The sequence below is a fragment of the Bufo bufo genome, unplaced genomic scaffold (assembly GCF_905171765.1).
Source record: "Bufo bufo unplaced genomic scaffold, aBufBuf1.1, whole genome shotgun sequence".
NCBI classification, from domain to species: Eukaryota; Metazoa; Chordata; class Amphibia; order Anura; family Bufonidae; genus Bufo; species Bufo bufo.
This window is the reverse complement of record NW_024400678.1, coordinates 1-24,975: the sequence shown is the minus strand read 5'-3', so window position 1 is coordinate 24,975 and position 24,975 is coordinate 1. Positions and strand designations below refer to the sequence as shown.

At 49.4% G+C, this 24,975-nt stretch overlaps 3 protein-coding genes across 3 annotated transcripts; 2 read left to right on the top strand and 1 right to left on the bottom strand.

The window, feature by feature from the left end:
- Window positions 1-4: 4 nt before the first annotated feature.
- Window positions 5-12,995, top strand: DRC3 (dynein regulatory complex subunit 3; the record flags this gene model as incomplete). The annotated part of the gene is given in 13 exon segments (XM_040413368.1): window positions 5-74; window positions 333-499; window positions 3,583-3,603; window positions 3,605-3,644; window positions 3,647-3,729; window positions 6,081-6,200; window positions 6,417-6,541; window positions 7,168-7,354; window positions 8,016-8,147; window positions 9,048-9,118; window positions 11,325-11,448; window positions 11,547-11,678; window positions 12,059-12,995. Coding segments are annotated over 13 exon segments (1,383 nt in total), but the record flags the coding sequence as incomplete, so codon positions are not given.
- A 215-nt stretch (window positions 12,996-13,210) lies between these two features.
- On the bottom strand, window positions 13,211-21,620 carry ATPAF2 (ATP synthase mitochondrial F1 complex assembly factor 2). The gene is made up of 9 exons (XM_040413369.1): window positions 21,462-21,620; window positions 20,284-20,442; window positions 19,843-19,887; window positions 17,085-17,230; window positions 16,906-17,003; window positions 16,152-16,232; window positions 15,937-16,049; window positions 15,728-15,843; window positions 13,211-13,963 (listed from the first exon to the last, which is right to left on the bottom strand). The coding sequence occupies exons 2-9, from the start codon at window positions 20,432-20,434 to the stop codon at window positions 13,826-13,828; spliced, it is 888 nt and encodes a 295-aa protein (XP_040269303.1). The 5' UTR covers window positions 20,435-20,442; window positions 21,462-21,620; the 3' UTR covers window positions 13,211-13,825.
- Window positions 21,621-21,686: 66 nt separating this feature from the next.
- On the top strand, window positions 21,687-24,971 carry GID4 (GID complex subunit 4 homolog; the record flags this gene model as incomplete). The annotated part of the gene is made up of 5 exons (XM_040413370.1): window positions 21,687-22,010; window positions 23,453-23,512; window positions 24,457-24,564; window positions 24,644-24,745; window positions 24,957-24,971. Coding segments are annotated over exons 1-5 (594 nt in total), but the record flags the coding sequence as incomplete, so codon positions are not given.
- Between the last annotated feature and the right edge of the window lie 4 nt (window positions 24,972-24,975).

The following is a 24,975-nucleotide window of genomic DNA, read 5'->3' as shown; positions in this document are numbered from 1 at the left end:
CAAGCTGCAGCTGGACAACAACATCATCGAGAAGATCCAGGGCCTGGACACATTAGTGCATTTAGTTTGGCTCGGTGAGTAAGATGCTTTCATACACGACCACCATGAATAAGGCAAAAACGGTGACATTCCTTCAATTCGCCATCCGATAATCCAGAAGATTCAATTCTTCAGCACCTGCTTATATTTAATGTGCTTTCTAGGAATAATCCAAATTACTTGGTAATCTCTCAGCTATCCTGGATTAAGAGTGTATTCACACGGCAAACAACAAAGGTATCCTTAGGGCCCCACTCACCCGATACCAAAAACTAATAACGGATTTCTTACAGACCTGTCATTCAATAACATTGAGGTGATCGAAGGCCTGAGCGCCCTCACTAGGCTGGAGGACCTCAGTCTGCACAACAACCGCATCTCCGTCCTGGAGAACATGGACCATCTGGAGAATCTGCAGGTCCTGTCCATAGGAAACAACAACCTGACCTCCCTGGAAAATGTAAGGCGGGGCCTGGATTCTGGGGGTAGGGTATGAATTGCCCCTACGCATTAAAGGGGATCATATGGATGATCTATCCTCAGGATAGTCCATTTATATCTGATCAGTGGGGGCCTGACACCCAAGACCCCCACCGATCAGCTGTATGAATGGGCTGCAGTGATACAGCTCACCAAGCACAGCGCCGTCCATTGTATAGTGGCTGTGCTTGGTATTGCAGCTCAGTCCCATTCACTTGGAAGGGGCTGAGCCGCACAAACGCCATGTGACCGACGACGGGGATGTCACAGGCAGAGGAAGAGGCAGCAGCGCGGTCAAATGCTACTGTCCCTTCCAACGGCTGATCGGAGAGGGTGCTGGAAGTAGGACCCTGACCAATTGGATGTCATGAGGCCATCCATATTTATGTCCAGACAACCCCCATTAATCCCTGATGACCAAGACAATATTTTGGAGAAAGTCCAATAATCGATGGGATTTTCACCCCGGATTTAACCCTTTGCAGTACAGAGTGCGAAATCCCAAGGCCAATCCGCAACAAAATTAGCATACGAAACATGCAGATTTTGCAGAGATTTAACCCAGATTTTCTGGGACTGATTATTTTTTCTGTTCCATGTGGGTTGTCTTTAGACTTAGGCCACCTGCACATGTTGGCGGAATACGCACGTTTTTTTCCACACAAATTCCCGTGTGGAAAAACCGCAGCATATTACCGTACTAGCAAAGTGTATGAGATTACACAAATCTCCTGTAAACTTTGTGGATTTTTTCCATGCAGAAATTGACCTGCACCTGGGCTTCAAATTTATTAGCATGTCAATGATGTTTGCAGTTTTAGCTGCGAATTTCACCCTTTTCAATGGAAGGATGAGATCTATGGCAAAACCGTCTCAAATCTGCTCCAAAAACCGCTGTTAGACATTGCTGATTATGGTGTGGATATGCTGCAGAAACGCACATAAACCTGCAAGGAAATTAGTGCGGATCTTATGTGCGTTCACCCGCACCCCTGGGCAGGTAGCCTTAAGGCCCCTTTCACACGGGCGAGATTTCTGCGCGGGTGCAATGCGGGAGGTGAATGCATTGCACCCGCACTGAATCCGGACCCATTCATTTCTATGGGGCTGTGCACATGAGCGGTGATTTTCACGCATCACTTATGCGTTGCGTGAAAATCGCAGCATGCTCTATATTGTGCGTTTATCACGTAATGCAGGCCGCAACGCAGGCCCCATAGAAGTGAATGAGGCTGTGTGAAAATCGCAAGCATCCGCAAACAAGTGCGGATGCAGTGCGATTTTCACGCACGGTTGCTAGGAGACGATCGGGATAGGGACCCGATCATTATTATTTTCCCTTATAACCTGGTTATAAGGGAAAATAATAGCATTCTGAATACAGAATGCATAGTAAAATAGCGCTGGAGGGGTTAAAAATAATAATTATTTAACTCACCTTAATCCACTTGCTCGCGCAGCCAGCATCTCTTCTGTCTTCTTCTTTGCTGTGTACAGGAAAAGGACCTGTGGTGACGTTTCTCCGGTCATCACATGGTCCATCACATGATCCACCACCATGGTAAAAGATCATGTGACAGACCATGTGATGACCGGAGTGACGTCACCACAGGTCCTTTTCCTGTACACAGCAAAGAAAAAGAAAGAAGAGATGCCGGCTGCGCGAGCAAGTGGATTAAGGTGAGTTAAATAGTTATTATTTTTAACCCCTCCAGCCCCATTGTACTCTGCATTCTGTATTAAGAATGCTATTATTTTCCCTTATAACCATGTTATAAGGGAAAATAATACAATCTACACAACCCCGATCCCAAACCCAAACTTCTGTGAAGAAGTTCGGGTCTGGGTACCAAACATGCCGATTTTTCTCACGCGCGTGCAAAAATCGCGCATGTTCCCGCAACGCCCGTGGGAAACCAGCCTAAAGGAATTGTCCAAGCTTAGAAGAACCTGGATGGTTTCTTCCAGAAACAGCCCGTCCATTAGTTGTCTCTGGTATTACATCCGAATTCCATGGAAGTAAACGGAAAAGAGCTGCAATACCTGGAGCTAGTTTTTTTTTTAAAGAAAGCAGCCATGTTTTTTCTTACCCCTTTAACCCTCTGTATATGTCACTGCACTGGTGTAGCTTGATTGACACCATTACAGAACAAGGCCTTCATGACAAGTGGTTCATTCGTAGAGATGATGGTTCCGTGTGTCCCGTTTTTTTGCCCATCTTGTATCATACGGACATTGCTAGGCTGAAATAATGTCCAGAACATTTCCTACCACGATCTGTGAAAACCATGGACCAAACACAGATGGCATCGTGTCGTGTCAGTGGTTCTCATGGACCCATAGACTATAACGGCTCAGCTACACGTCGACATTTCTTAAACAACGTTTTTTTTTTGGAACGATAGTCAATGGTGGTTGGTGTTGCTCTGCAACGGTCGACTGTCGTGTTGCAGTCCACAGCATGCCGCAGTGCGACACCACTGACTATCATTACAAAAAGTGTCACATGTCGTTGTGTAGCCGTACCGTAATGTGCTTGAGGGATAACAATAGGGCGTGTTTCCACGGTGTCACCACAGATCCGCGGCCTTTGGAAAACCACTGATGTGTGAAGTCCATGGGTACGTGAGCGGTCTAAGGAGACGTGGACAGCACACGTATGTGAAAACAGCACCAGCGTCCCACTTTATAGAAGCGATCCCGGTTGTTCCTTTAGTACACGTCACTGACCTGTCACCCCGGCCTTAGGACTCATGCACAAGAACTATTTTCTTTCGTGTCCGCTCCATTTTTTTGCGTACCGTATGCGGAACTATTCTTTCATGGGTCTGCAAAAAAAAAATGGAAGTGCTCCGTGTGCCTTCCGTTTCCGTATGTCCGTTCCGCAAAAGTCCTATTATGTCTGGATTACGGACAAGGATAGGACTGTTCTATTAGGGGCCGGCTGCTCTGTTCGGCAAAATACGGAATGCACACGGACATCATCCGTATTTTTTGCGGATCCGTTTTTTCATGGTCGTGTGCATGAGGCCTTATTGTATTTTAATCTTTTTTTGTTTCCAGCTTATCTACCTTCGCCAATTCCCAGCAGCTGCGGACCCTAAATCTGTCAGGAAATCCACTTTCTGAGATGAAGCATATAAGTTATTTGTGGCGGCTCATCTGCCAGACCTGGTGTACCTGGACTTCAGGCTCGTCGATGACAATATAGTATGTATACCGTCCTGCGCTGCCATCAGCCGGGAATATCATCCCTGCAGTTCTCCTATATACGTAATACATAGTTCCTCCACTATACATCAAAAATATGGAAGCTTTTTTAAAGGGTAACTGTCATTTAATTTTATTTTTTTTATGTAATTGGATTGGTCTGACTAAGTTTACCTTAGTTCCCTAGTTAATACTTTTGTATAGGTATTAAATACAGCATGTTCTTCCCTCCCCCCGGCATTTTAGTGGTGCGGCATAAAACAGCGCTGCTAGGTGTCCTCCGTCTCCTATCTTCTATATACAGAAGACGCAGGACGTAGTAGTGGGCAGTCCCGAACGCTCCCATCGGACCAGGATAGTGCTGATGTTCGCGATAAAAATTCGTGTTTAAGGCTACTTTCACACTTGCGGCAGAGTGATCCGGCAAGCAGTTCGTCGCCAGAACTGCCCGCCGGATCAGGCAATCTGCATGCAAACGGACGGCATTTGTAGACTTATCCGGATGCGTCTCACAAATGCATTGCAAGAACGGATCCGTTTAAAAAAAAAAAAATTCACATTTTTAAAGGTCTGCGCAGACGGATCCGGCACTAATACCTTTCAATGTAAATTAATGCCAGATCCGCCATTCCGGCAACTGATCCGGAATACCGCAGCGTGCTTCCTCCGTCCAAAAACGCCGTTCAGTGCCTGGACTGAAGACGTCCTGATGCATCCTGAACGGATCGCTCTCCATTCAGAATGCATGGGGATAAAACTGATCAGTTCTTTTACGGTATTGAGCCCCTAGGACGGAACTCTATGCCGGAAAAGAAAAAACGCTAGTGTGAAAGTACCCTAAGCCTGAAGAAAGCCGATTGGTTGGGGTGAGGCTGCGCTTTCCCGTGATGAGCCGAATGAATTCTGGGTAGTTAGCGAGGGAGGTCTTAGCCTCAGGGTAAGGGCAATCGGCGGCCATCTTGAGAAGATAGAAAGAAGTCTTGTAAGGAGCGGTTGCTATGGATGGAATCTTACTAAACAAGTGGTATGTGAACACAGTAATTAGTGATTATCACCACAGCAGCAATAATATGTATGAAAATAGAATTTTGGGTGAAAATATGACAGTTATCCCTTAAATAACTTCTTCCTGTGGTAAGATGTAATGGTTCATAGTTACAGGCCCAAAGCCTGAGGCTGCACTCTGAGAGATTCAGTCCTCCTGCTTGAGTCGAGGTTGTTTTATGGGCGTAGTGGGGATATTGATGGATTTCATCACAATCTGTCAGTAGTGCAGCCTCAGGCATTGGGCTGTAACTTTGAGCGATCATATCTCAGCCTAGAAATAAGATTTTTTTAATGGTTTTCACATTTCAACAGTAAAGAGGCTTTTTTTGGGGATAGATCTCCTTTAATTGCTGTCTCTCTGGCTTGTGTATTGCTGCATAATAGGAAGATTTGACATTCAGGGGGTCAGGGAAGCTGATGCGAGAGCAGAGAGATTGCACGTATTGATTTTCACTTCCGTTTTCTCCCTTTTAGGCCTCTTTCACACCAACGCGTGCGCTCCGTGGCCGTATTGCGGACCGCATTTGCGGATCCGCAATAGACGGGCGCCGTTCCGTGGGCATTCCGCATCACGGATGCGGACCCATTCACTTGAATGGGCCCGCAAATCCGGAGATGCGGAACGGAACCTTACGGGAGCACTACGGAGTGCTTCCGTGGGGTTTCGTCCCGTACTTCCGTTCCGTAAACAGATAGAACATGTCCTATCTTTTTGCCGAACGGGCGGATCGCTGCAGCTGCCCCACGGTTGGTGTTCTTGCATTGTGGCCCGCAGCACGGGGGGTAACCTTGTGATCTGCTTAATGTCAAGGGACCTTTCTTAACAATATGGATTGCACAAAAGGGGGTCCTCTTTAAAGTTTTAAAGGGGTTGTGTCACCTCACACATTGGTGGCATATTGCTAGGATATGCCAGCAATGTCAGGTGCGGGTCCCACCTATCTCTAGAGCGCCCAAAGTGAACGAGAGCTCACTCTCCATTCACTTCTATGGTAGCTCTGAAAAGAGCCAAATGAGTCCCGTAGAAATGAATGGGACGCGCACAGCGCATGTGAGGCCACCGCTCCATCCACTTCTATGGGACTGCCGGAAAATGCCAAGCCAGCGCCCATAGAAGTAAATGGAAAGTGGTCTCTCTTGTTCACTGTGGGGGGCTCCGTTCTAGAGATGCAGTAGGTGCAGGTCTCAGAGTGGGACCCGCACCATCCTAGCAATATGCCACCAGTGTATGAGATGGGCCAACCCCTTGAAGTTTCGTAACGGCTCCTGTGACGACCACTAACTGCCTCCATTTTGTACCCTAGAGGGACATTGCTAATGTGAAGTACCAGTATTCTATCGAGGAGATGAATCACAACGAGACCCTGGAGAGAGTGAAGCGAGAGAAGGAGGAGAAGGACCAGCGAGAGCTGGACAAACACAAGGTGGCCCCCAAATCACACCCCGTCACAAAACGTAACGGGGAGAGGCCTGGCATTTACCTCCTCCCTACATCCTTTTTATAGTGGCTTGAAGCCCCCAACCCATCCAAGTACCCAATCATATCACAATCTCAACGGTACCCGTCGATGGGCAGACTCTTCTGTATTCATGTAACCCCTGCCATGCCAATAACCATCGTATCATCCATCCATTCTAAGGCTGCCTACGTGGAGAACCTGAACGGCCCCTTCCTTTTTGAGGGTATGTATGCGGAGGATGTGGAGGGAACCCGGCTGTCATCTCTTCCCGCTGTAGCTGACCTTGTGAGTCATATCCTTTTATAGTGCCGTCCTGATCTATGATGGGAGTTATGTATGGTAATAGTCCTCTAATCCAGCGCCGGGCCTCCCCTTTTAGAAGGTGGCAAACTAGGCAAGTGCCCTTGGCCACCATTCCCTAAAGGGGTCCTGAAGATGTGAACCCCGGGAGCAGACTACAACCATGTATTATTATTATTTAGCAGTGTATGATGGTATTATTTTTAAATGGATTTAAAGTGTTATATGGGAGCGATATGGCAGTATTATGGGGTCACTTTCACTATATAATTTGAATACCGTGTATTATTTAGGCACTATATGGTGGTATTATCTTGGCACTATAAAGTAGTATTATTTGGGCACTATATGGTGGTATTATCTTGGCACTATAAAGTAGTATTATTTGGGCACTATATGGTGGTATTATCTTGGCACTATAAAGTAGTAGTATTTTTGGCACTATATGGTAGCATTTGGTAGCTCTATATTTGGGCACTATGTGATAGCATTATTTGGGCACTATATAGTTGTATTTACATGGTACTTTAGGTGATGTTTTCTTGGCAATATATGGCGGTATGGTACTTCTTTACTTAAAAGTCTTGCTGATATTGCTGATACTGCCGGCACTACTAATGTGATTCCTTAGCCTGCACCTCACCTATAGGACTAAGTGCAGCGAAGTCTGCCAGAATATATTCGAGTACGGTCTCAATCACCAGGAGAAGAGAGACGCAGAGATGGCCGTCTTCAATGAATGTCTGCAGGAAGCTGTGACGGAAAACCAGGAGGCCGGAGCCAAGAAAATCCAAGAACTTCAATCAAAGAACTATGAGGTAAGGAAGATGCTGTTATCCAGGAATCCGAAAGTGCTGCAACTTTCAAATATTTGTGGTCCGGTTCCTCGACATTTTCAAGATCTCTGCTTGCTGTCAAAGAGTGAGAACATTCTTGTTACACCCAGAGGATAAATAAAGACCTGCACAGATCTAAACTTTCTCACAACCAAGGGTTGTTCGGTGTGTCCAGCCCGTATGGCACTCGTCGGTTGCCTCCTTAGGTACAGCCTTTAAGGCCTCTTGCACACGACCGTTGTGTGCCCGTGGCCGTATTGCGGCCTGCATACCGCGGGTCCGCAATACACGGGCACCCGGCCCGTGTGCACTCCGCATCACGGATGCGGACCCATTCACTTGAATGGGTCCGCAATCACGGAGATGCGGAATGGAAGCACGGATCGGAACCCCACGGAGTGCTTCCAGGGTGTTTCTGTCCGTGCCTCCGCACCGCCAAAAACCACCGCCCGTGCATTGGGGACCGCAAATTGCGGTCCCAATGGACGGAACGGATGCACAACGTTTGTGTGCAAGAGGCCTAAGAGCAGACAGATGTGCATCTCCAGTTCTGTGCTGTAGCTGGTATTGTGATCGGTGTGGCAGATCCGTCTCCACGGCGTGTACTCCGCACAGTCTGACGTCCATTCATTTCCCTCGGCAGCTGCTGTATGAGCTCTCCCAGATCACGGATCAGCAGATCCTTGATGCCAAGTCATTGCAGTACAGTCAAGATGTGGCCCAGCTGATGGATGCACTGCTGAACCTGGAGATACAACTGGTGGATCAGCTCGAGGTGAGAGCCCTTAAAGGGATGTTCCTCTAATATCATGGTATATTGCTGGGGTAAGCCATAACTTATGAGGACCCCCCACCGATTCTAAGAAAGAAGGGGCTGCGGCGCTGATTTAAAACTGTGTACCCTGCACAGCGGCATTACTAGTCACCTGCAGGGCACTGCAGCCAGCTTCATTCATTCATTCGAATGGGGCAAAACTGCAATTCCCTGCAGAGCGAGTGGCTGGGGCACCACTGTCCGGGGAAATGCAGTGAACGCTCTAGCCCTTACACTGTCAGGATTGTGGGGGTCCTACCTCTAGGCATAGCCTGTGCTATCAATATACAATGGGGGTCATTTACTAAGACCGCCTTTTTACGCCGGTTTTAGATTTCCCTCTACACTGCGTGTGCCGCATCATAAATTGGGATAATCTATAGTAGTCCATGCACCTGGAGTAAAAACGACTCCAACCCCTGGCTGGAGTAGTTTTTCTCCAACATTTATGCCTGTTTCCCAATTGCTGAACACGGAGTAAGACCGGCCGTGCGACTAAATATTGTCACATTGCCGGTCAAAAAAGGGACTTGAAACTATTATTAAGACTACAATAGTCCCTTAATAAATGACCCCCAATGCCTTTATAAGATAGGCATGCCCCTTTAATTAAAGAGGGCCTGTGTTCCCCCCTGACGTGTCTGTTTTTGACTCTAGAACGCTACATCGTGTTGTTGTTCCTCTGTTATTCCTCCTGGAAATGTATGAATTCCTTGATAACTGGGTGCTACCATTCCACTTGACGCTGCCAGTGCTGTCAGACTGCATACTGATACACCCATAACGTCCCGTTATCCATTTAGTCAGACATTCCCAGGACCCCTTGGGCCGCTGATAACCTGTACATTTTCCTCCACGCAGGAAATCATTAAGGAGTATGAGAGAAATATCGGAGAACTGGTGTCCACCTTCCTGGAAACTGCGCAGGGTCTATATCCTTTCTGTTCACGTCTGGTCTGAGATAAGAGTCTGTAAATGGCGACGGCTAAAACCTAGAAATGAAAGGTGTATTGCAATTTCAGCAAATACTCTCTTATCAATTCTTCATGATTTCCAAGATCTCTGCTTGCTGTTGTTCACTTCCAAAGGATAACAATCTGTGCTGATCACAGTAACCGCACCAAGTATGTACCCTTCATCTGCTTGATTATTACAAGACCAGGACACATTAGCGGAGATTTATCAAGACCGGCATTTTCTACGCCATTCTTCCTATCCCCTGCGCTGCCAGAGGATGGGCCTAATGTAGGGCGAGGTGCAAGCCTCCTCATCAATGAGGTGCTTCCTCCAGCCGTCGGAGCGCCTAAACTGAAACCTATGGCAGCTCAGAGCTTGCGTAGATTTCGGTCGGCAGTTTTCTGACTCAGCCCAGTCGCCACATCCCCTTTTTGGAAAGCGGTGAGGGCAGCAAACGCAATGTTGCAATTTGTCGCAATGGCATTTAAAAAGTTGCAAACACGGGGTTTGAGACTTCCCTTCCCCCCCCCCCAGAAAACTGGCATAGAGGGATAATAAAAATAACACATTTCCCCCAATGTCATCCTCTGGAAGTACATAATGAAGTCTCTCATTTGCTGACAGCAAGCAGAGATCTTGAAAACCATTAGAAATTACATAAAGGGCAGTAGAAAATACGTTTTCCTTATACAATGGTTAATCCTTATTTGCTGAAATCGGAACACAACAAAGCTATGGTCACAAAAGGAAAACTCCGTACAGATAAAACAAACGCCAGCCAATTCCCGTGACCGGCTAGCCACCTGATGTGTATGGGGGTGTCCTGACTCTTTGGCAGGGAAAAGGATTGGGTTGTTGGATTTCATCATGCCCGATTCTTTGAATGTATGATATTTGGGGGCCCCACTGCTGGCCCCCACACCAGTCACAAGAATTGGGGAACCGTGGTCCCCTGTGTGAATGGAGACGTTGTGCGCATGCGTATCCACCGCTCCATTCACTGTCTATGGGACTGTGGAGTACAGCACTTGGCATTCTCTGTCCCATAGACAGTGAATGGAGCTGTGGCCACAAATGCGCACAACTGTTGCATTCACACAGGTAAGGCTACTTCCACACTCGCGTTTGGTGCGGATCCGTCATGGATCTGCACAGACGGATCCGTTCAGATAACACAACCGTCTGCATCCGTTTGTATTATCTTTAACATGGCCAAGACAGATCCATCTTGAACACCATTGAAAGTTAATGGAGGACGGATCCGTTTTCTATTGTGTCATAGAAAACGGATCCGTCCCCATTGACTTACATTGTGTGCCAGGACAGATCCGTTTGGCTCACGTTCGTCGGACGGACACCAAAACGCTGCAGGCAGCCTCCAGAGCGGAACGGAGACGGAACTGAGGCATTCTGAGCGGATCCTTTTCCATTCAGAATGCATTAGGGAAAAACGGATTCGTTTTGGACCGCTTGTGTGAGAGCCCTGAACGGATCTCACAAACGGAAAGTCAAAACGCCAGTGTGAAAGTAGCCTAACTCAGGATCAGTGGGCTCCTAGCAGTCGGGGCCCTCAGCTGTTTTACATTTATCACTGGTCCTGTGGATAGGAGACACATGTCAGTTTTTTGCGGACCCATACCTATTCTTGTCCGCAAAATGGAGAAGAATAGGGTATGTTCTATCTTTTCTGCAGGACTGCGGAACAGACATACGGATGTGGACAGCACGTGGTGTGCAGTCTGCGTTTTTTGCAGATCCATTGAAATGAATGGATCCACATCCATATGGTCGTGTGAATGGGGCCTTAATGTGTCTGAAGGCTCTCAGCAATGGAGAGATGATGTGACAATAATATAGGCTGATAGCCGCCCAGCAAATGGAGAGCACATAGGCTGCAGGGCTAGGGATGAAAAAACATACGTTCTGTGGATTTAAAGGGGTTGTCCAGGAGTAGAAAAACATGGTTGCTTTCTTCCAGAAACAGCTCCACCCCTGTCCACAGGTTGCATCTGGTATTACTGCTAAGCTCCATTGAAGTGAATGGGGCTGGGTTGCAATACCACACATAACCTGCGGTCAGGGGTGGCGCTGTTTTTGGAAGAAAGCAGCCATGTTTTTCTGATCCTGGAAAACCCTTTTAATTTCCAAGCTCACAGCAGTTGCCTTGACTCCGTGCTGTACAATGGCTCAAGTCAGAGATCTGGAGAACCAGCATCATGAGAAGCTCCTGGAGCTGTGCATCAACATGTTGGAGCAAGTGCTGAAGGGGGAGCTGGATGAAGACATGACAGATGAACTTCGAGCGGTAATGTCTCCAAACCACGGCTCTCCAGAAAGTGTTAAAGCATGGCGGACAGGGCAGCTAGGATGGAGTCACTGATCGCTGTCACCTATTTTCTACAGCTTTTTGTAGACAAAGACACAATCATTAACGCAGTCAGCGCCTCCCACGACATCCACATGCTGAAGATCGACAATCGGGAAGATGAACTGGTCACCAAAATCAACAACTGGGCGACGGATCTCATACAAAAGGTGAGAATTCGATGTTTACAGGAGGTTAGGCAAGGGCGACGTGGAGACGGACAGTCCGACAAAGGTCTGGGCTATCAGTCACAGCTAGTGGTTGGGATCTCTATCATGGCACCTTACGGGTCAGAACACGAGATGTAGTCCTGCGAATACATGCCGCCATATAGTGTATTGCTGTGCCAGGGAGAGCAGTCATAGGGAATTACACTGTGAATGTATGTAGCCCTTCACTGTGACATCACCAGGGTGCGGGGCATGTATAATCATGGTTCCGATCCCTTTAATCACATGCCTATAGCGGTCATGCAATTGCATCATGTGACCACTCCCTGGTGATGTCATCACCAGGAACTAATCTTGTGCGTGTCTTAACTTCTGTCCAGGTTCATCAGGAAGAACTGCGAAGGAATCGGAAGCGGGTGGCGGAAATCAACACCTACGTCGATCACTTGAGGGATGAGTTGGACAACCTTGACATCCACGAGCAAATATGAGAGACTCGCTCCGACCAATCGCGGGGGCTGCGTGTGGCGCCCACTTCCCCTGGTCAGACTGTTCTGGGGTTTTATGGGAGCTAAGAGAGTTTTTAATGTTTTTTTACACGCCGTAATCGGGTTCCGCGTCACCAGCTATATCACATGGCTGCATCGGTCAATGGCCCCTTATTCCCGTGTTATAAAATGTCGGTATCATTAGGATATGCCGCCACTTTATCACTGCTAAGCGTCTCACCTTTGGGACCCCCACAGTCAAGAGAACAGGGCTGGACTGGCCATAGACCCCACAGGGAAATTTCCCAGTGGGCCGATGCCTGGGGAGGGGGCCACCCAAGCCCTCCAGCCGGGTACATAATGATCTGATTCTCTTCTATGTGCCTTGCCAGCGGCCGCAGGTGCCCTCCGGAATTCAACTGTATCGCCATCCTCAGGACAGTGATACAGCGGAATACTGTGGCGCAGGTGCCAGTATTTTAACTGTGTTATTTGGTTCTGCTGGGGCGGTATATTGTTCTCCGCTATGGTAATGCTAGCCCTGCCTTTTTGTGTGGCCCCGCCTTCTGAGTTTAGACCCACCCACAATATGGGGCCACTTTTAGTTTTTTTGCCAGGACCACTTTAAGTTCCCAGTCCGTCCCTGCATGGGAATGAAGGGGATGCTGCGTTTATTTGGCACTACGTCCCCTTCAGGGCACTGGAGACGGACATTCTTTTGAATTGGGCCAAACTTCACTTCCCTGCACAGCCGGTTGGCTGAGGCGCCGCTGCGCAAGAAAAATCAGAAGAGGGGACGCAGCCGTAAAGCAGCACAGCATCCCCTTCATTCTCAGGATTGGCGGGGGTCCCACTGAACATAAAGTGATGACATATCCTATAAGCCATTGTAAGGACTGATGGTCCTGATATCGCAGCATCTGTGCAGCTGCGGGTGTACAGGAGACGTGGCACCTTTTATAAATCCTCTTTCTGGTATTTATTTTTAAGTTATAAAAAAAATTGTGTTTTTATCATCTTTCCATGAATATTTTGTATTGCTCTGGATCATAAATAACAAAAAAAAACAGGAATCAATCAGTTAATATTGACTAACAGTCTTCAACCCTTTTCTGTACACAGCTCCTCGGCAGCCCTCTGCGTCTCCATAGCTACAGACTACAAACAACCCTGTGTAGTCAGGTCCTGCAGGTCGCTTCGTTTCCTCCGCCCCCTACTTTATTGTATGTTAGGAATGTAGGGGACAGCTGACTACACAGAATTTGTTTGTAGTCTGTAACCATGGAGACAGAGGGCCATGTTTACCAACGTGAGTGCGCCTAGATTCTAAACACCAAAACTGGTACATTTAGGTTTAGAAAAATGATCCGTGCCTAGCCCAGCAAGGAAGTGTGGTTTAAGGGGAAGGGTGTGGCTTTGTGGGAAAGGGGTGTGGTCTAATATGTAATAGTCAGTGCCACAATTCCGTCTCAAACTAAGCCAACCAATAGCCTATCCCTGCCCCACCTTCAGGTCCGGATACCATCCACAGCATTAGGAAATCTGCCCCGGCGTTCTGTCTAGGGGCTGTGTACACAAAACGGTAGACTAACTGGAACAGTTTTTTGGGGCTTTTGGTGTCTGATACGTGATAAGTTAGGATCTCGGGGGGGGGGGGGGTCAGTCCTGCAGGAGCTTGTGTTTAATACTGGAGCTTGATGAACAGAGATGGACGAACAAGGTGCCTGCGGCCGTGCGAGCCTGCAACTCCTGCAGCTCATAGTCGTGAGCCCACTCCACGTTACCCCAGCGCTGGATCTGTGACCAGAGAGATGAAGGGGTTAAATGGCCATTATACAACATGGCAGACAGTAATAATCTCACATCATGGCTGCGGCATCAGAGGTGGAATGGCCCGCTTATTCTCTTCTCTGATATTTAAAGGGGTTGTCCGCTTTTTATATTGTATAAAATACAAAAAAAAAAAAAGAGGAAAACCCCTTTAAGGACAGTGATTACCAATCTAGGGCATGCTGGGGGTTCAAGTTTACCAAAAGGTGCAGAGCCACAGGTCGGGGCCACCCGAAGCCCCAGCATCCCACGGCCGTTTAGACAGGAGTGCACCCACCTAACGACCATTAAAAACGGGTACACTGTGTAAAAAAAAAAAAAAAAAAAGCTCATCCACTTGCACGCGCAGGGACACTCGCCTCTTATTAGGGACAGCAGGACCTCACATGATGATGTGATGCCACGATGCTGGGAGAGTTAGGTCTACCACCTTACTCTGGACGCCATACTGCATCGCGCTCATCATCACACCTTGTCGGCGCTATATCCGGAAACGGTGCTGTTTGAGGGATCCTGTCTCCAATCATGGGACGCGCACGTATCACTGGATGAGTCTGATTTTCATACCTGTGTGTGTTATATAAGAGGGGGCCAGATGACCTACTGGCCATAGCGATGAGTGACCCTTTTATTGGTATATCTGTGCTTATTGCATAATAGGGGCCACATGACCTATTGGCCACTACAAATGGCGACTGATTTCTTGCAATATTGGTTGCTCTTGGTTAGCAGCATTATATTTCTGTTACCACTGCTTGAGGGCAGCGCTATCGACAGTGACTTTTCCATGGTCCCCTGATAAGCCCTTAAATTATACAGGGCGAAACGCGTCGGGACTATAATATTGGAACATTGAATGAGACTAATATTCAATGAGTTGCTATTTTTTGGCGACTGAGTACATTTTGCTTCATTGTGAGTGGACCCCCCCCTCCCCACTATGAGGGCATATGTACAAGGGGGACTATGAGGGCTATTATAGATTCTGGGGGCACTAAAAAGGGGTAATATATATATATATTGAGGGCACTTCAGGGGTTAGGGTTTAAAAAAAAAAAATTATCAGTTTTTAACAGCTATTAAAAACGGATGCAAAATGGCCATGGAAAGTTGACAGCGTGTCCATTTTTAATGGCCGTTTTTTTTCCCCGTTGTGTGAATGTAGCCTAATGTGGATAATATTTGGGGACAGAATTATTGGGTGTGTTGAATTTACACCCAATCCTTTTGTTCTCCTGGGAGATAAGCCTGTGGCAGGAGTTGTCTGGCAGCGGCTCTCTGCCCATTGAAAACACATGCATACTTGGCCGAGCTGGGCATGTGTCTATGTATGGGTGAACTCGGGATAGATAGCTACTGGACGTGTATGGGCTGAAAAAACCGTCAGAAATATTGACAGGCACAGTGGTTACGACATGATGGACCCCCTAAGGGTCCATTCACACGTCCGTAATTTGGGTCCGAATTCGTTCCGCAATTTGCGTAACCCATTCACTTTCAATAGGGCTGGAACGGATGCGAATCTGCATTTTCGGGATCCGCATCCGTTTTTTCGGGGTTCCGTTTTTTCAGGATCTGCAATTCCGTTCCTAAAAAATATAGAACATGTCCTATTCTTGTCCGCAATTGCGGACCAGAAAAGGCATTTTCTATTATAGTGTCTGTGATGTGCGGTCCGGAAATTGCAAAACACTTACGGACGTGTGAATGGACCCTAAGGGTCAGGTTTACCTGATACTCCTCCTCCAGGCGGGACAGCAGCACGGCCTTCTGCACAGTCAGGTATCGGTCTAAAAGGCCCATGGCGAGTACGAATGATTTCAGCTGCGTCACCATGAACTCGATGCCTGAGGAGCAGAAACCGTCAAGTCAGTTATAGATGGTGCGGCCGCCATAACAGACTGCGCCATGGCTGCATGTAAATGTACGGCAGCACTGACCTAGCAATGACCAGGAGTTGTAGGAGGCCAGATGCCGATGAAACACCTCTTTGGTGTGATCTGGAATAACCGGACCCATGATGCTGGTGGAAGAGCTGATCTCAACGTCGTACCTAAAGATCAGAACCAGGTTACGGGGGGGGGGGGGCACAGGCCGTACAGTGGTACGTAGAGAGGATATGGGGCGGTAACACAAGAGCGTTGCATCTTCTCACCTATTTTCTGCCCACTTCAGTACAGAGTCCCATTCGTTTGTCTGTAGCTCTACCAGTGCGGGCGGATCCTCTACTCTGTAACTGCAGAAAAACAAGGGTTGTGACAATAGTGAGGAGCTGTTTGCCACAGCAGCACAGAGTATTTCAGGAGTTGAGTATGCTGGTCTCGGAGGGGAAGCGGCCTGTCCTCTCACATGACGACATCCGTGAGGACAGGGGTGTATGTGACGTGAGAAATAAGTAGGAGAACACAAAAAGAGGCAGCGGCAGTAGTGTGCAACAGCAGCACAGAGTGCTTCAGGAGACGAGGGTGCTGATCGTGTAGGAGGCAGTGGCCTGTCCTCTCATATAATGATGAGATCAGTGAGGGGACAGGGGTACAGAAATGTAATACAAAAATGCCTGTATTTTTCGGCAGTTGATCGTTAACAAACGTTCGTTATTAGCAATTATCTGGCAGTGTAATACCGCCGCCGATTGCCTTATAAACGAGCAATCCAAATCTTTTGACATGTTAAAAGACAAGCGTTTGCAGGCGGCAGATGGTGGTGTCTAACAACGATCTGCTGCGGGCACTGGGGACGGGCGATGGCATAGCGATGCTGCGGAGGAGATCGCTGCGTGTAATAGCAGTGGTCTCCTCCGCTAGCTAGCAAGCGATTGCTGGGAAGGAGACATATGCTAATCTTGCAGGATAATGTGAACGGAGGGTCCAGAATGGTCATGAGACTGGTGGTCGGGAGAAGAGACTTACCATACAGTATCTGTGTCGAGGAACTTCAGCGAGGCCGCAATCAGCGCCTCCTTACTCTTCTGTGTGGGGTTATCCAGGGCCGTGTTACACAGAGTGGTCTGCGGAATGACAGAGGTGATGATGGATGGATGGATGGATAGACGGATAGATAGGAGATGGATAGATAGATAATCAGTTACCAGATGCATTGTGAAGAATTTGATCGTCTCGCGCTGGACGTCCCACTCAGCCGCCACAGCTGTTGCTAAGGGTTCACTTGGGACAGTGAAGATCTTCCCCTGGGGGGTCCTTAACTTCCTTTGATCAAGGTTAATCTCAAATCCTCCTGAAGGTTACACAGTGCAACAAATTATCTCGAGGGAAAGAAATGACATTGAACGGTGATATCCCAAATCCAAAGCCCCCCAGGGGTAGAAACTCATCCCCTACCCTGGAAAGACACTTAAAGGGGTTCTCCCATCATTAATGTAAAAAATGAAAATCAGACATCATATAGAACATGCAAAACAAGGGGGTCAGTCAGCACATCCCGATGCACAGGTGCACTCTGCAAACACAAATAAAGTACAATACATTCTGGCGCTAATGCGGCGCTTATTTAGCAAATTTGAGATTCTTGGCAAATACATTTTGTACAAAGTTATTTGGCCCGTCTGCCAAACGTCAAGGCGATCTCTGTAAGACGGACCTTACACTAAATGCTACCTGTTATGTGCCAAAATGGCCACCATAAAATTCAGGGAGTGCAGGTTCCACAGGCATGCTGGGTCCACTCTGCTTTTTACCATTTTTTGGTGCCATAACGGCCAGGGATGCAGGTACCAACATGCATGCTGAGCCCACGCTATACCTCTCCTGGTGCCAAACGGCTTCCAATAAATACAATGAGAGCAGGCTACAGCTTTATACTGCGCATTGGGATGTGCTGACTGACCCAGAGGTGTGGCTGACTCCAGATTGTCTTGCACCCCTGACTATCCTGTCTGCCCCATAGGCTGATTTTAATTAGAGTAAGTATAAAGCTGTAGCCTGCGCTCATTGTATTTATTGGGAGCCGTTATGGCACCAGGAGAGGTATAGCGTGGGCTCAGCATGCATGTTGGTACCTGCATCCCTGGCCGTTATGGCACCAAAAAATGGTAAAAAGCAGGGTGGACCCAGCATGCCTGTGGAACCTGCACTCCCTGAATATTATGGTGGCCATTTTGGCACATAGGTAGCATTTATTGTTAGGTTCCCGTCTTACAGAGATCGCCTTGACGTTTGGCAGACGGCCCAAATAATTTTGTACAAAATGTGTTTGCCAAGAATCTCAAATTTTCTAAATAAGCGTAGCATTAGCACCAGAATATTCTCTACAATTATGGCATTATTGTACTTTATTTGTGTTTGCATTGTCTTCTTTTTTCATCATATAGAACATGACAATCTCTTTCTAACAAAGCTAGAACCAGCCCTGCACCTCACATGGATGCAAAGATATCACCATTCAATACTTTGCTAGGTTTAATTCAGGTTGGCACCTTAGGGGGCCTGTCTTTTCTGCAGCAGCTCTCTCGCTATCACAGCTTGGGGTGTGTCCTTTCTGCAGCAGCTCTCTCCCTATCATAGCTCCAGGCTGTGTCCTTCTGCAGCAGCTCTCTCCCTATTATAGCTCTGAGGTGTGTCCTTTCTGCAGCAGCTCTCTCCCTATCATAGCTCTGAGGTGTGTCCTTTCTGCAGCAGCTCTCTCCCTATCATAGCTCTGAGGTGTGATCTTTCTGCAGCAGCTCTCTCCCTATCATAGCTCTGAGGTGTGTCCTTTCTGCAGCAGCTCTCTCCCTATCAGAGCTCTGAGGTGTGTCCTTCCTGCAGCAGCTCTCTCCCTATCATAGCTCTGAGGTGTGTCCTTCCTGCAGCAGCTCTCTCTCTATCAGAGCTCTGAGGTGTGTCCTTCCTGCAGCAGCTCTCTCCCTATCATAGCTCCAGGGTGTGTCCTTTCTGCAGCAGCTCTCTCCCTATCATAGCTCCAGGGTGTGTCCTTTCTGCAGCAGCTCTCTCCCTATCATTGCTCCAGGGTGTGTCCTTTCTGCAGCAGCTCTCTCTCTCTCTCTATTATAGCTCTGAGGTGTGTCCTTTCTGCAGCAGCTCTCTCTCTATTATAGCTCTGGAGGTGTGTCCTTCCTGCAGCAGCTCTCTCCCTATCATAGCTCCAGGGTGTGTCCTTTCTGCAGCAGCTCTCTCCCTATCATAGCTCCAGGGTGTGTCCTTTCTGCAGCAGCTCTCTCTATTATAGCTCTCTCCCTATCATAGCTCCAGGCTGTGTCCTTTCTGCAGCAGCTCTCTCCCTATCATAGCTCCAGGCTGTGTCCTTTCTGCAGCAGCTCTCTCTCTATTATAGCTCTGAGGTGTGTCCTTTCTGCAGCAGCTCTCTCGCTGTAACTGTCACAGCTTCTAACAGTAGATCTGACTGGTGGCAGTTAAAGGATAGAACTGAGCACGTGACCAACTCAGCGATGTCATTGAGGTAGACAGAGAAATAAGAAAGAGTAAAAACAGCAGGAGACGCACTACGAATATATCTTATTGAATAGCTCAGTGGCTATACTACACTTTTAATTACATGCAATTACAAAAGTATTCAGATCCAGGGGCTGGTTTAAAAAATGTAGAATATTTTTCATGGGACGACTCCTATAAAGGGGTATGCCAGCTTTAGGAAACGTTTTACTTTTGGCCAGTACTGCACTGAGCCTGAAGGAAGAACTCCATCGCCTGCTCCCTGCCGCTCTGTCCCAGGCATGTACACATAAGGATGAGGTCACGTGTGCTGCTGCAGCCAATCCCTGGCCTCAGCAGTGATGTGTCCCCAGGCAGCATGTGACCGGCAAATTATAACCGCTGATGTCACCTTTCACTGGATTCCGTGGACCTAGAAGACAGGGGTGCGCCACTCACCTTCACCCTGAGAGATGCTGACATTTTCATAGAACCTCTTTCTTTCTAAAACAATGAAGAAAAGAAACATAAATCACACACAACTTCTAATTCACAAAGGAAAACATTAAAGGCTCTTTACTCAGGGACCATGGCTCCTACAATGGCATTGACTGTCCAGGATTAAAATAGTATGACCCCACTCTCACAAGAAACAGCGCCACAGCTGTCCACAGGTTGGGTGTGGTATTGCAGCTTAGCCGCATGACCTTCAATGGAGCAGAAATGCAATACCAGATATAACCTGAGGACAGGTATGGCGCTGGTTCTGAAAGAAAGAATCCATGTTATTTTTTAACCCCTTTAAAGGGCACCCCTCTCTATTGTCGGAGGGTGGTGATCACATACTTAGGGGGGGGGGGGGGCTAGAAGAATCACAGCCCTGTACTTCTCAACACTCACCAATAGAGGGCGCATAGGACCTCTTCTGCATGAATGCACTTTCCAATGACCACAGTCCCCGGCGGCAGAGGCCACTGTTCAGTGTCACGGGCCGCGCGGTGACCATGCGATGGAGGCTCGGCAGCATCGTTAATGTTTTTTGGCAATTCATACCGAAATCTGGAAGTAAAAACAAAAAACATAAAATATTTACTGTGAACAGACAATACAGTCACCGGGAGGACGTCCGTCACGTCTAATATCTCACTTCTCTGTACTTGAAGATACAGGCCCAAAGCCTGAGTCTGCACTACTGAGAGATCCTGATGACATCATGCTTCCTTTGCCATGGCTATAAATCATCATCTACATCAGGGATCAGCAACCCCCGGCACTGCAGCCGTTCTGAAACTACAACTCCCAGAATCCTCCTTTCACTTCTAACAGCCAAGAAAGTGTGCATGCTGGGAGCTGTAGTTTCACAGCAGCTGGAATGCCGAAGTTTGCTGATCCCTGATCTACATCCAGAGGGGGCAAACCCTGCACAGACCTAATACCTCTAACTGCTGAGGGTTCGCTACAATTGTATCCAGTCTGGACAAAGGGCTTTTTCTCACCCAGCCCTCGGAGCAGTGGTACCTGTTGAAAGACTCGTACCCACCTGTCCCCCGCCGTTCCGTTTGGCGATCTTCTGGGGTACAGATGGGGTCGCATTCGCCGCTGCAGCCAATCACAGTCTCCGAGGAGTAAGTGAATGAGCAGTGATGCGCTGTTTGGGGGGACAAGTCACTGCTGCGGCCTGTCATTGACCCCCCATCCAGTCCAAAAGGTGATGGCGCCGCAACCAAACATCTGGGTGCAGACCTCCACAGGCTGCCCAAAGGGTTTGAAAGCTGGACAACCCCTTTAAAGGTCACAGAAGCTCGAACAGACTGGATACAATTGTAACAAACCCTCTGCTGTGAATATTAGGTCGGTGCAGGGTTTGTAGCGCCTGGCTGGCTTCTATTCATTGACAGCAAGCAGAAATCTAGAAAGTGGTGAGGAAGTGCGACAAAAAGCATATCAGGACGTGGCAGAGCTTTCCATTCCAGGGTGATTCAGCTTTAATTATGATGAGAGGAGGATGGGTGTAGCAGCTGTGACTCACAGCGAGGGACAATGAGCTGGACATGGCAGGTGATAGCTCACACAGGTACCTGATCCTAGAATGCACAGCCTCGGACGCTTGTTAATGGCAGGAGCCTCGCACGATACTGATCACACCAAGCGCCATGCTGCCATCGAAAATCGCTGCACTTCATTCCATGGGCGCAGCCATGTTGTTGACCCTGGCTTGTCCTCCTACGTCACATCCTGCATTCCATTCCGCAGGCGAGGACTACAGCTCCCGGCGTTCCACACTCAGTTCCTCAACCAATCATAGCGCGAGTTAGAGGATGGGTGGGGAGTCAGTCTACCAATCGCCGCACTCGGTTGTGAAGAGGCCCGAGCACTCAGGCCGGGAGCGGAGAAGCGGCCGAGCCCTGCGGGACGAGCTGTGCCCAGCGGCGGGGGGGCCGGCCCTGGACATGCCGGTCCGAACCGAGGCATGCAGCACGGCCTCCGGCTCCTCGTCCCTCTTCCCGCCACCTCCCATTAACACGCAGCAGCCCGGGGTGGCCACCACCCTGCTGTACAGCGGCTCCAAGTTCCGGGGACACCAGAAGAGCAAAGGCAACTCGTACGATGTGGAGGTGGTGCTGCAGGTGAGCCCCGGAGAGGCGTGGGGGGCAGGGTACCATCTGTCTACCTGTATAAGGCCCTGGGGACTGCCCCGGAGAGACCCCGCGCCGCAGGGTGCGCCCCGGAGAGACCCCGCGCCGCAGGGTGCGCCCCGGAGAGACCCCGCGCCGCAGGGTGCGCCCCGGAGAGACCCCGCGCCGCAGGGTGCGCCCCGGAGAGACCCCGCGCCGCAGGGTGCGCCCCGGAGAGACCCCGCGCCGCAGGGTGCGCCCCGGAGAGACCCCGCGCCGCAGGGTGCGCCCCGGAGAGACCCCGCGCCGCAGGGTGCGCCCCGGAGAGACCCCGCGCCGCAGGGTGCGCCCCGGAGAGACCCCGCGCCGCAGGGTGCGCCCCGGAGAGACCCCGCGCCGCAGGGTGCGCCCCGGAGAGACCCCGCGCCGCAGGGTGCGCCCCGGAGAGACCCCGCGCCGCAGGGTGCGCCCCGGAGAGACCCCGCGCCGCAGGGTGCGCCCCGGAGAGACCCCGCGCCGCAGGGTGCGCCCCGGAGAGACCCCGCGCCGCAGGGTGCGCCCCGGAGAGACCCCGCGCCGCAGGGTGCGCCCCGGAGAGACCCCGCGCCGCAGGGTGCGCCCCGGAGAGACCCCGCGCCGTATGTGTATTCTCCCTCATGGCTCCTGTCATAGAAGACGGCCGCTTATCACGATCAGCGTGAGCAGCCGTTCTGTGTGTCCTCCCAGGACTGTCATGGCTGCGTTGTCCTCGTGTGACTCCCCAGCCCCCGTTGTCTGCCCGCTGCCCTCCTCCCGCTGCTGCATCATCGTTATCATTATTGATTTCTGCATTACTTCGGACGTGGGGGTCGCCTCTCTGATCCGCCATAGAGACTGTAGAAGAAATCCCAGTGTGGGCTCCAGCCTGATACATTTACCTGCGCTGATACGTTGTAACAAACCATCCCTTTGTGCTGCTGATTTATTTAGTTCACAGAAGATTGTCTACACTGGATACAATTGTAACAAACCCCCAGCTGTAGCCATTAGCAGGGTTAACTATTGGATGAGAAGCAGGTTCCATTCACCTCCAGAAAGCAGAGATGCAGTAACAATGAAGGAAGTTGCAGAATTTCTCATTGTGCTCACGGTGAGAGGATGGATCCCTAATCCTATTGACTCCTTTGATGAGGCGGGGGTGGGGCGGTCAGTCGGAGCTCTGACATTTGCTGTGAGTCACCTGTGGCGACTGATGACTCCTGCACTTGGCAGCCGTGACTATCCTGACCCTGGGGTCACATGACTCTTCTGTCCCAAAAGCTTAAAGGGGAAGGACTGGAGCCCAGAGAGACTCTGTACCTGCGTCCCTATGACAATGATGTGTTACGTTGGGGGCAGGAATTGTTGCCATGGACACGAGCCTTTTGCTGTGATTTTTCGAGCCTCCGAGTAACCTCCCCTCTTCTGCTCCGCAGCACGTGGACATGGAGAACGCTTATCTGTGCGGATACTTGAAGATAAAAGGCCTTACTGAGGTAAGTGACCCCCTGCTCCGTAGGCGTGGAGACCCCTCACCCTGCGCTCCATGAGGTTCCTCCAGATGGTTGTAGCTGTCAAAAAAAGAAAAACCTACTGACACCCCCCCCCCCCAGCAAAAGAAAGAAAAAACACTACCTACTCCACTAAAAAAACTCCAGAAAACCCTCCTCCCCTTAAGAAAGAGCAGTAAAAAAAACGCTATTGAACCCCCCCCCCCCCCCTCAGAAAAAAGTAACTCTGACCTATCCAGAAAAAAACTGCTGAAAAAACACTAATGACCCCTTTCCAACAAGAAAAAACTCTACTGACCCCCAGCAAAAAAAAAAGGCTACCTACTCTCCTCCGAAGAAACGTCAGAAAAACACCACCCCATAAGATAAATAACAGCAGGGGGAAAAAAAACACTATTGACCCCTCCAGAAAAAAACTGTAGCAAAAAAAACACTAAAAGGCCTCATGCCCACGGTCGTTGGGTGGCCGTATTGCGGCCTGCAAACGGCGGGTCGGCAATCCACTGCCGCCGGCCGTGTGCATCACGGATGCGGATCCATTCACTTGAATGGGTCCGTAATTCCGTAGAGTCACGGAACACCGGAAACACAACGGAGTGCTTCCGTGGTGGTTCTCTCCGTGGGTTCCGCACCGCAAATAAATATGACATGTCATATTTTTTCGCGGTGCGGACATACCACGGACCCTTTCAAGTTGAATGGGTCCGGCACGCTGCACGGATGTTGCCCAGAAAAAGGCAGGAATAAAAACACCGATCCACAGGAAAATATCAGTTCTCGTTCCTCCAGGCCACTGAATATCGGTAGTGATAACGTGACTGATAAACAGGAAAATAACCCCCTGCAGAGGTGTGACCGCGCCCGTACTGTCCCCTCGAGTGGCAGGTGGAATGTTGAGCAGGTATAATACCGCCCTCCTCTTCTCGCAGGAATACCCGACCCTCACCACCTTCTTTGAAGGGGAGATCATTAGCAGAAAACATCCTTTCCTAACGAGAAAGTGGGACGCGGATGAAGACGTGGACAGGAAGCACTGGGTGAGTCAGGGGTGCGGCCGGGGCAGCGGGGGTCTCGTCTTCTGTCACCCGGGCGCTGACCCCTCTAGTCTCTCCACAGGGGAAGTTCCAGGCTTTCTACCAGTACGCGAAAACCTTCAAATCCGACGACTTTGGCTTTGAGGAGCTGAAAGCTGGAGACTACGTCTTCATGAGATGGAAGGTGCGTTCCCTGTGACATCCCTTAAAGGGGTGCTCCCCTCGCTAGGATATGCCATCAGCGTCAGATAGCAGGGGGGTCCCGCAGGCATATCCTAGCGATGGGAATACCCCTTTAAAGGGGCCGTCTCCTATAACCATTTCTTCCAGGAAAGCAGCCATGTTTGTTCTGGTGATGGCCGTGGTTTACAGGTTTTTTCCCCTCTCCTCCGCAGGAACAGTTCCTGGTGCCTG

Coding starts and splice junctions, on each gene's coding strand:
- ATPAF2 (XM_040413369.1), bottom strand. CDS start 20,434: ATGAATTGCCAAAAAACATTAACGATGCTGCCGAGCCTCCATCGCATG. Junction 17,231..19,842: donor CAGCATCTCTCAGGGTGAAG/GTGAGTGGCGCA, acceptor TGTAACCTTCAG/GAGGATTTGAGATTAACCTT. Junction 16,233..16,905: donor CTCGACACAGATACTGTATG/GTAAGTCTCTTC, acceptor GTTTTTCTGCAG/TTACAGAGTAGAGGATCCGC.